General features: G+C 40.5%; 3 protein-coding genes across 3 annotated transcripts; 1 reads left to right on the top strand and 2 right to left on the bottom strand.

Annotated features, from left to right (window-relative positions):
- Positions 1-436: 436 nt before the first annotated feature.
- LOC145698171 (galactosylceramide sulfotransferase-like) lies at positions 437-2,393 on the bottom strand. The gene is made up of 5 exons (XM_081775372.1): positions 1,851-2,393; positions 1,705-1,805; positions 954-1,552; positions 631-912; positions 437-582 (listed from the first exon to the last, which is right to left on the bottom strand). Exons 1-5 carry the CDS (start codon positions 2,391-2,393, stop codon positions 437-439), a joined length of 1,671 nt encoding a protein of 556 aa, XP_081631498.1.
- A 410-nt stretch (positions 2,394-2,803) lies between these two features.
- On the bottom strand, positions 2,804-4,652 carry LOC145698871 (cilia- and flagella-associated protein 100-like). The gene is made up of 7 exons (XM_081776102.1): positions 4,524-4,652; positions 4,349-4,482; positions 4,238-4,309; positions 4,069-4,192; positions 3,467-3,985; positions 3,131-3,426; positions 2,804-3,089 (listed from the first exon to the last, which is right to left on the bottom strand). The coding sequence occupies exons 1-7, from the start codon at positions 4,626-4,628 to the stop codon at positions 2,867-2,869; spliced, it is 1,473 nt and encodes a 490-aa protein (XP_081632228.1). The 5' UTR covers positions 4,629-4,652; the 3' UTR covers positions 2,804-2,866.
- A 952-nt stretch (positions 4,653-5,604) lies between these two features.
- On the top strand, positions 5,605-8,999 carry LOC145697471 (uncharacterized). The gene is made up of 4 exons (XM_081774680.1): positions 5,605-5,746; positions 5,856-6,042; positions 8,073-8,417; positions 8,738-8,999. Exons 3-4 carry the CDS (start codon positions 8,113-8,115, stop codon positions 8,958-8,960), a joined length of 528 nt encoding a protein of 175 aa, XP_081630806.1. The 5' UTR covers positions 5,605-5,746; positions 5,856-6,042; positions 8,073-8,112; the 3' UTR covers positions 8,961-8,999.
- The last annotated feature ends 220 nt before the right edge of the window (positions 9,000-9,219 follow it).

The following is a 9,219-nucleotide window of genomic DNA, read 5'->3' as shown; positions in this document are numbered from 1 at the left end:
GAGCATGAGCACTCCAATCGATACTCAATCGTGCTCAGGCTCAGCGGAAATTTGAGCACGCCGTGCTCAGTCGCTGAGCCAAAAATTTTTCAAACCCTGGCCGTTTCACGGATAAATGAAAAAGCTTGAGAGTAAAGAGATCTCCAGGTCTCTGGTTAGGAGTCCAGTCAGATTAATTTTTATTATCATAAATATTTTATCAAGCTTTCATGGGGAAAAGAGATTTACAGCAAAGAGCGGCTGACGGGCGTTGTCACTTAAGAAATTGCGCCCTCTATCGAGCGCGTTTTGAAAAAGGCGCAGAAAGAAAGATTAATTAGCGAGAAAACTACCTCTGTATCTACCATCTCTTCCGTCGATACTAATATTCTCATTAATCTCATTTCGAAATAAGCAAACCAACAAATTCTAATAAAGTTTTCGAATGTAAAATTTATTAGTTTTCATATGCATATGTAAAGTTCTGGGCTTGAAGGTTTTGCAAATAAAGTGGAACAGAATTTCTTAAGTCGAATTCGTTCGTTTCCCAAGTGAGAAAGTCTTGATACCATTCTTTGGTGGAGTTTATTTCTTCGTTGAATTCTTAATTATTATTCTTCCGCCTGTTTTATTCATATAAAAAAGTCATACTTTTTTTGCAACTTGGGAAGTCTCCATCGTCTCCTCTCCAATCTGGATATTGTTCTTTCCACCTTTCAATTTGATCGACTATCAGGTAGTCTGATGCATCAACAGTCATCAAGTAGCAAGTTTGATTCGATTGTTTTTCTGGCTTTAAAACAGGATCTCTTATTGAATCGGGCGCATAATGCTGATTTGTGTCTGTATCCAAGCATTCTTCTGTGATTCTTTTCGTAGCTGCACGTATTTTCTCTACAATAACGTCGATCTTCTCTTTGCCAATTTGCTGAACTGAAACCAATAATGATCAAAAATCTGAGCTCTCAAAGTACCTTCTCTTTCATGTTTTCTCCTGAAAAAATCATAGAGTCTCTGGTCAGCCCAATTGAATTCGCGAAGATTTCGCTTTGAAGCTTCGCTGAGTGTTCTCTTCATCTGCCGCATACTATTAAGTTTCAGATGCATGACGTCTTCTATTGACCAGCACAGTTTCAGCATCAAGATTGCAAGTGATCTGTCCAAATCTTCAAGAATCAAAATGTGGTCGAATTCTTCGCTGATTTCTTCCAACCACTGGTCGACGAGATCTGCGGCTTTTTGGTAGCTCATGTTGAGAAGATATGAAGGGTAGCCAAAGAAGAGGAACTGAGGATTAACCGCGAAATAGTACGCAGAGTGAGCATAAGGGAAGTTCTTTAGGTACTCCCAAGGCATCTTTAGAAACTGATTCATTTCTCCGATGAAATCTGCTCTTGGATCGTCAATACCATTGTCTCGCGGGAAGAAATCCTTGCGGATTGCTTTTCTCATCCTTTCAATAAGACCATTGTAGTACTTCCAGCCGGAGATGAAGTTGGTTAAAGGATCACGAAGAATGCTGACTTTGAAGACATCCTTCTTCATCAAGTGATCTACTGCTGTTTTGTTGTATCTATAATAGTACTGTGATACTTTGAAAAAGTAAACGAAGAGAATTTAATCAAAAATTAATATATTATACAAAAATATAATATACCTTAGTGTTTAATGCTTCGAAATGCATCAAATGATTGATAAATCATGTGACTTTCAATGTCAATGAACCTCATGTGGACATAAGAAATATCAAATTTCGGACGTTCCACCAAGTCTCTGCCTAGATAACACTGGTCTTCGTTAAACGGCATGTAGCCATTTATAAAGAACTAAATCGTTCGAAGTGAGTTATCGAGCTCCCACTCTATTCTCACCAGAGCTCCATTCGTCTGTTCCCCGAAGAGAAAGTTTGTTCCTTCTCTAGCAAAACCAAATCGCTGTAAAATGTTCGCAAAAGTGGTACTCCCGGTCTTCGACGTTTTCAAAAAGTAAATCGATTCTCTTCTCTTGCAAGAATCAATCCCGTATTCACCGATTCTGTCCAAAAGTGGAACCTCTTTTGGTAAAATAGATCGCTTTTCGGGAAGACATGGATTCGGAATCGGTGTTTTCGGTGGACTTTTTGGGAGAATTTCTTCTTTACTTTGTGATTTCAGATCGTCAAGCAGTTGTAATTCAATAATTGCTTGAGCCTCACTTTTTCGCTTGTTTTGTGATCTATGAATTTCATCCTTCAGACTTCTGAGGTCGTCTAGAAGTTTGAGATCTCGGGAGACTCGATAATCTTGAACAGATTCGCTCTTTTCCAAAGCACTTGACAAAATACAATATCCAGCGACAAGCAGTAAAAACGAAATATAAGAGGCTTGTAGGACTTTTCTCGAACTGCCGATGGTCTCTTTATTCACAATCTTCATATTACTCTATATTGATTTAGAAGTCGTATAATGTGTGAATCGCTGGCAAATGGCTGCTGGCAAAATTACTTGCATGAGGTCCGTGGAGCTCAGACCTATGACAAGCGAGGGCGGTTACAGCCGGTGCAATCCGGTCCGATGACTGTTGTTCACGACGGCGGCAGTAGTTCTTACATAAACTTATTGATGAAACAGGTTAACCTTTTAAAAATTAGATTTTTGAGGACCAGTTAGCTACTAACGTTTAGAAGCTGATCTTCAGAAAAAACTTGAATTTCTGCCGGGGGCAAGATCTAAGCATTCTATTTTGTCTCCACTAATTGTCTTGGTGCTAGAATGATTAAGAAACGGAGACTTCAAATTGCAACTTTTGGAAGTGAAAAGTTGCATTTTGGTGGGTTGATTCGAAATTTGTTTACAAAATAATGGACGTTTATTTCGTGAGCTACCGCAGTTATTTATCACAGTCAAATTTAGTCATATCTGAAGAACTCTGCATCTGGATCTTCTTCAAGTACTTCTACAGTAAGATTTTGGCGCCTGTTTGGAGGACGAGATCGCTGGTTCAACTTTCGGCCGATTCGCTTGAGCATATCGGTGGCGTTGCGATTCTTGGCGCGTTCAGCTCGCTCGCGCTGCTTTTCTTCACTTTCTTTTTGCATTTGCTCTCGAGCTTGGATTCGTCGTTGCTTGTCTCTGAAAGAGTCATGAGAATGCTGAGGATCATGAAGAGTTACCTTTCGTTTTGTTCGGCTTTAACTCTCGCAGGCGGAAGTCTATCTTCAATCTCAATCAAGTCCTCGAGCCGCGTCTCGATAAAGGTCAGCATGGAAAGTGCATCAATCGTGATCTCCAGCGACTTCTGGCCTGTTGTATCAGCGTAAACTCCAGCAATCACTTTTTCAAAGATCGCTAGTTGAGCATCTTGGTCTTCAAAGCCCGCGGCGCCGCCAAACATGTTGCAGTAGAATTCAAGCTCTTCAGATCGATTGGTGAATCGTTCTGCCGTTGATTCCATCATTTCCATGTGTTCCTGAAATGCAAATTAATATCCAAATAATGGTCAGTTTTACCTGTAAGTCTTGAATCTGCTTCTCGAGACGCTGCTCTGTCTTTTCAAAGACCTTTTTGATCTCGTCGAATTCCTCCTCAGAGTGCTGAAAGTGCCCAATCAAGGACAAATTGCGCGTTTCCAGCTCATCGATTCGCTCCAGCATCAAAGCCACACCCGTAGATGGACTGAAGGGATTCCCATCTCGCGTCGAGTAAATCGTGTTCCAGGCGGCATTCCAATCCTCAGAATTCATGCGAATGGGCTTGTTGTCGCTCGTGGACGTATTGTGATGTACCAAATTGACAAACTGCTTAATCTCATCCTTGACCCTGAATTTGTCTTCCATGCGGCAGATTTCCGCTCGGATCTCAGCGATTTGCCCAGTCATCTTCTTGATTTCGGCGTTTTTGCGACGATGTTGGCGCGACATTTCATCTGCTTCTTGCATTGCAGAGATCGCCGCAGCATTGGCGTCGTGCAAGTGCTCATCAAAAGCTATAGTTTCTGCCTCGAGTCGCTTTTCTCGGTCATCAGCTTCCTAAAATTTGCTTTTAGTCGACAATCTAAGATTGTCAATCTTGAACATCTCTGTTCTAATAACTTATTAGTAATAAGACTTACCTTTTCTGCGACATCAGCGCGCTCCGTAATCTGCTTGATGGCTGCTTTCTTGCTGAGTATCCCAAATTGACGATGGAAGATCCTACGCTTATCCGCCAGCAGTTCGTAGCGGCTGATGCGTGACCTGAACAAGGGAAGATCAAAAGAAGCCTCGATCATTAAATCTCACCTCTGATCGAGCTTCTCGCGGTAACTATTCAAATTAGCCTCGTCAATGCGGAATTGAATTTGAGCACTTTCACTAAAGCACCGTTAAATGAGGGCGTTTTTTAATGTAAACCTTTCTGGATCTTCCTTTGGATCCATTCCAATCTTGGCGATCTCTGCTCGCAGTTCTGGAATAACGCTGCCATATGTTCTCGTCGCATACGTCGATTGATCATATACTGGTTTCTTTCTTTCCGCGCGGCGGATCTAAAGAATCCTACATAAACTTATTAACTGTGATTATATACCTCGAGTGCTTTGGCTCGCTCGGCCTTGACCTGCTCGAGCCAGTCAATCGATTCGCGCACAGGTTGAAAAGGACTGGATGCGGCACCGTTCCTTTGCGCTTCCATCCTGAACTGATTTTCAAAAAAGATCTTTTCAAAACATAGAAGGTGTTCTAGAAAATGGTGCTCGAAGTTAAAATGTGTCAGAATTCAAAACCGAACTGAATCGATGATTTATCAAAATTGATGATGAAAAGCATGTTAATATTAATAAAAATATGATTGGTAAAGTTCTCAGTCCCACTTAAAAATTATCTTCTGACGTCAGTTACTTTGTGAGATCCTTTTGGAAATAATTATAGCCTGTGGTTTTGAAAATTTACGTTTTCGCCCCGGTATATGAGCATGAATCGGTCTGGGAAGAGTCCAGTCTCAGAATAACCAATTTACGGCATCCTAAAACGAGTCCTTGAAAGTAAAATGATTTCCGGGCGCAATCTTGTTCAAAAATTGGTTCTCAACGTTGGGGGCGGCCGAGTCCAAGTTATGGCGCCAAGTTGCTTTTGATGATCACCCGGACGTATTTATCGTTTTCCTTTCTTTCGTATTCTGTTTGCGAGCACACACGTTAGATAATAGCCTTCGTTCGTTATCGATTTAAACATTTTTAAACAATAATTCTTGAATCAAAATTCGAAATCACGACTTTGTTTGACGAGCTGGATAGAGAACGATATCGAAGAATAGGGCGGATTAACAATAACAAATTTGAAGAAAATTTCAAGGCCGAGAAGATCGATCGAAAATGCCACTCGGAAGAAGAGGTACTTTTGAAAAAGCGATCGTTTTTAATTGAGAAAATTCTAGCAAGCTTGCCGCAGCTTTTTGAGAAGATCAAAACACGCGCCCGATCGAAATCAAGGAAGAGTTCAATTTTTAAAAATAGCAGCCCTAATCCTCCTTTATGATATCTCGACATAAATTACCAACCCACCATGTTGCCGAGAGACCAATTGATAAACTGTAGCATCGCGCTTAACCTATAGAGCTATTAAAATGGTTCCTTTTGGTCTGACATCTTCTGAAAATGGCGGTTGACGTTTACGATCGGATAATTTCCGCCTAATCCTTCGTGACTTTTGCGCTCTCAGAAGGCTCCTATGATGTAACTAATAATGTCAAATGTCGAAAACTCAAAAATAAGGCCTCGGCGAAAAGAGTCCATCGACTACACAGCAACTAAGGTAATCCAAAATTGCTCCGGAAAGGAAGGGAATTACCCTTCCGGAAATACTCCAACTCAAAAACACTTGAAATCATCAAATTGGATCGCTTCATCACAATTTAAACTAGGCGGAAAACCACGAAGCGATCGATTTCAACCTGGCTGACATGAGGATGCCTACTTTCAAAGGGGAGAAGGATTCTGAACCGTCACGCTTGCTGAGCCACAAAAACCCAACAGAAACAAAATCATCCTTTATTAGCTCGAGTCAATCTCTCAAAGCTTCTCAAAAGAGAATTTGAAAAGTCGGGAAAGGTTAGTATTATTTTTTTTAGAACCCACAAAGTTGGGATTGATGACTAAGTTCGTAGGGACTAGGTTCGTGGGACTAGGTTCGTAGGTGGTTATGCCAAAGTATGCAAGATGGGGTATGGTTTCCTTTCTATAAGGAACAATGTGGTGCGACTAGGTTCGTGGGACTAGGTTCGTAGGGGTGCTAGGTTCGTGGGTTTTGAAAATGATATTTTCTATAAGTATCATAAGTATTATAAAAATTATAAATTTTTTTATAAGGAACAATTGAGTGCGACTAGGTTCGTGGGACTAGGTTCGTGGGTTTTGAAATTTTTTTTATAAGGAAAAGGAGGGTGCGACTAGGTTCGTGGGACTAGGTTCGTGGGTTTCGAAATTTTTTATAAGGAAAAGGGGGTGCGACTAGGTTCGTGCGACTAGGTTCGTGGGTTTTGAAATTTTTTTATAAGGAAAAGGAGGGTGCGACTAGGTTCGTGGGACTAGGTTCGTGGGTTTTGAAATTTTTTTATAAGGAAAAGGAGGGTGCGACTAGGTTCGTGGGACTAGGTTCGTGAAGACTAGGTTCGTGAAGACTAGGTTCGTGGGACTAGGTTCGTGAAGATTAGGTTCGTGAAGACTAGGTTCGTGAGACTAGGTTCGTGGGACTAGGTTCGTGGGTTGTAAAATTGGGTAAAGTTGAATGGTAAAAAATGACTTTCCCACCCCCAACCCCCAAAATAAGCCGCTAGGCTCTTTAACTGAACCTAGTCCCACGAACCTAGTCTCACGAACCTAGTCTTCACGAACCTAATCTTCACGAACCTAGTCCCACGAACCTAGTCTTCACGAACCTAGTCTTCACGAACCTAGTCCCACGAACCTAGTCGCACCCTCCTTTTCCTTATAAAAAATTTCAAAACCCACGAACCTAGTCCCACGAACCTAGTCGCACCTCCCTTTTCCTTATAAAAAATTTCAAAACCCACGAACCTAGTCCCACGAACCTAGTCGCACATATTTTTCCTTATAGAATAAAAATTCTAACCAATCAAAAACCCCGAACCTATATTTAGATAACAATATTATATTATATGATCATATAATTACAATGACGCGCTTTTTTTAAGGTTGGGGTATTTAAATCTCCCATAAACTTATCTTTAGGCCCGGAACACCATATATATTTAGAATCAGTAAGAAAAATCTAGAAACTTGACCATAACCGATTCTCAAAAATCACTTCCGGTAGCGATTCTAGAGCCGGAAGTTGATGAAATTTGGTAGTAATGCTAGAGTGTGACCTATCAAATTAATGCTCAGAAGATTTTGAGTCATCCTATAATAAATATATCAGAAGAAACAGTCTCAAACGTGGTCAAACCCACCGGTAAAATCATGTTAAAAAGACATAAAATGATGAAATTCTTTTCTGTTTTTTCCGGTTGGTTTGATCTCCGTTGGTGTTGATTCTCTTCTTAAATGATAGGAAATCGTCTTAGCATCAATTTGATAGGTCACACTTCACCCTAACACCTAAATTTCATCAACTTCCGGCTCTAGAATCGCTACCGGAAGTGATTTTTGAGAATCGGTTATGGTCAAGTTTCTAGATTTTTCTTACTGATTCTAAATATATATGGTGCTCCGGGCCTAAAGATAAGTTTATGGGAGATTTAAATACCCCAACCTTAAAAGCGCGTCAATACATATATATAAATATATATAAATAAATATATACATATAAATAACACTTAATCAGTATAAATAAAAATATACATATAAAATCAAAAACTCACGAACCTAGTCCCACGAACCACGTTTTCCAGCCAGCCACCCACGAACCTAGTCCCACGAACCTAGTCCCCACGAACTTAGTCATCCCACACATAAAGTTGATAAAATAGTGATATTTTTATAGAAAAAGAGCCCTCACTAGATGATGATAACTGAGTAAAATCTAGTGGATTTAGATCCGGACTGTGTGGCAATTGTTGAGTTATAACTTATAACAGCCATGAACCCTGAAAAGAATTATTCGTTGATACATTTTTAAGAATAATAAGTGCCCCCGAAGCACCCACGGAAAAACCCGAAATGTCAGCTGTTGAAAAAGCATCACCCCTTCCTCCCGTCATCAAGGAGGAGAAGGTCGAGCAGTCACTGTCCTCGGTTCACTCTGTATCGTCATCAAGCCTCAAGTCTATCAACTCGCGGGAAGCAGCGTCAATGCGTTTGAAAAGCGAGTCTTACTTGGATTACATTAAACGAATGAGGTCACGTGGGCCAGCCAGCGTCACCAGAAGGGTGATACAGAATGGCACTGTTGCTGCCAGGCGTGAAAAGTTTCTTCAGAAGGAAAACAAACCACCTCAAGTTTTTGTTGGCAAGCTCTTATCGAAGTAAGTCAGATAATAACAATCCTACATTGAGAAAACTGTAAAGCAAGATCACGATTTTGGACCCCCGTAACACATAAATTTGAGCAATGAAATGCTTATTGATCTCTTGGTAGCGACTTCCTCTTATAGATTTATTTCTCTTGTCACATGTCAGAGTATCAAAAGTTTCATTTATGGTCATAATCATCTTCGGAAACAGCTATAACCTATAAGTTTAAAACAATAAATATAACCATCTATAAACCGCCCGTGAATCTGTCATCGCTTTTTAGATGTTTGCTTAGTTATTTTTAACCATATCATAAATTCAAATCTTCTAGCGCTGATCAAGACTGCGACCGATTTTCGACAGCCTTCGAAAAGGACATCGCCCAGTTCGACGATTTCGCCGACGATGGCCTTGACGATCTGTTTGAAGCGACCGACGAAAGCGGAAGTGCACAGCTGACCGAGCAGAACGACGATAATAAGAAACACAATGAAAATCGCTTCTCCTCCGATACCTTTTCAAGTTATGCCTCCGATACCGTGATGGAGGTCTAACCGACCGTGAATGAATTTTTAAAATACATGTTTGTAAAAATAAAAACGACAAGCAATTCTACCAACCACCAAGTGCTGATAGTAGCGTCCCATTTAGCCATTTATAGCCCTAAAAGAGCTAATAATAAATGCTCTTCAATGATGAGTCCTCATCATAGCATCAAATGCCTTCTTCTTGATACATTTTTTGCGTGGATTTTCGAGTTCGGAGTCAAGTCGATGGGCTCAATGTCATATGCTTTTCGTGACTCGCTTACTT

Source organism: Oikopleura dioica, chromosome 2 (genome assembly GCF_907165135.1).
Source record: "Oikopleura dioica chromosome 2, OKI2018_I68_1.0, whole genome shotgun sequence".
NCBI classification, from domain to species: Eukaryota; Metazoa; Chordata; class Appendicularia; order Copelata; family Oikopleuridae; genus Oikopleura; species Oikopleura dioica.
Note: the sequence above shows the minus strand (reverse complement) of the source record. Positions and strands in the feature narration are given on the sequence as shown.

Excerpts from the sequence above, each read along its gene's own strand:
- LOC145698171 (XM_081775372.1), bottom strand. The coding sequence starts at position 2,393 with ATGAAGATTGTGAATAAAGAGACCATCGGCAGTTCGAGAAAAGTCCTA. Across the intron at positions 1,806-1,850 it reads AACAGACGAATGGAGCTCTG|TTCTTTATAAATGGCTACAT; the intron begins GTGAGAATAGAG and ends CGAACGATTTAG. Across the intron at positions 583-630 it reads CTTCCCAAGTTGCAAAAAAA|AATTCAACGAAGAAATAAAC; the intron begins GTATGACTTTTT and ends ATAATAATTAAG.
- LOC145698871 (XM_081776102.1), bottom strand. The coding sequence starts at position 4,628 with ATGGAAGCGCAAAGGAACGGTGCCGCATCCAGTCCTTTTCAACCTGTG. Across the intron at positions 4,483-4,523 it reads AGCGAGCCAAAGCACTCGAG|ATCCGCCGCGCGGAAAGAAA; the intron begins GTATATAATCAC and ends AGGATTCTTTAG. Across the intron at positions 3,986-4,068 it reads GCGCTGATGTCGCAGAAAAG|GAAGCTGATGACCGAGAAAA; the intron begins GTAAGTCTTATT and ends AGCAAATTTTAG.
- LOC145697471 (XM_081774680.1), top strand. The coding sequence starts at position 8,113 with ATGTCAGCTGTTGAAAAAGCATCACCCCTTCCTCCCGTCATCAAGGAG. Across the intron at positions 8,418-8,737 it reads GTTGGCAAGCTCTTATCGAA|CGCTGATCAAGACTGCGACC; the intron begins GTAAGTCAGATA and ends CAAATCTTCTAG.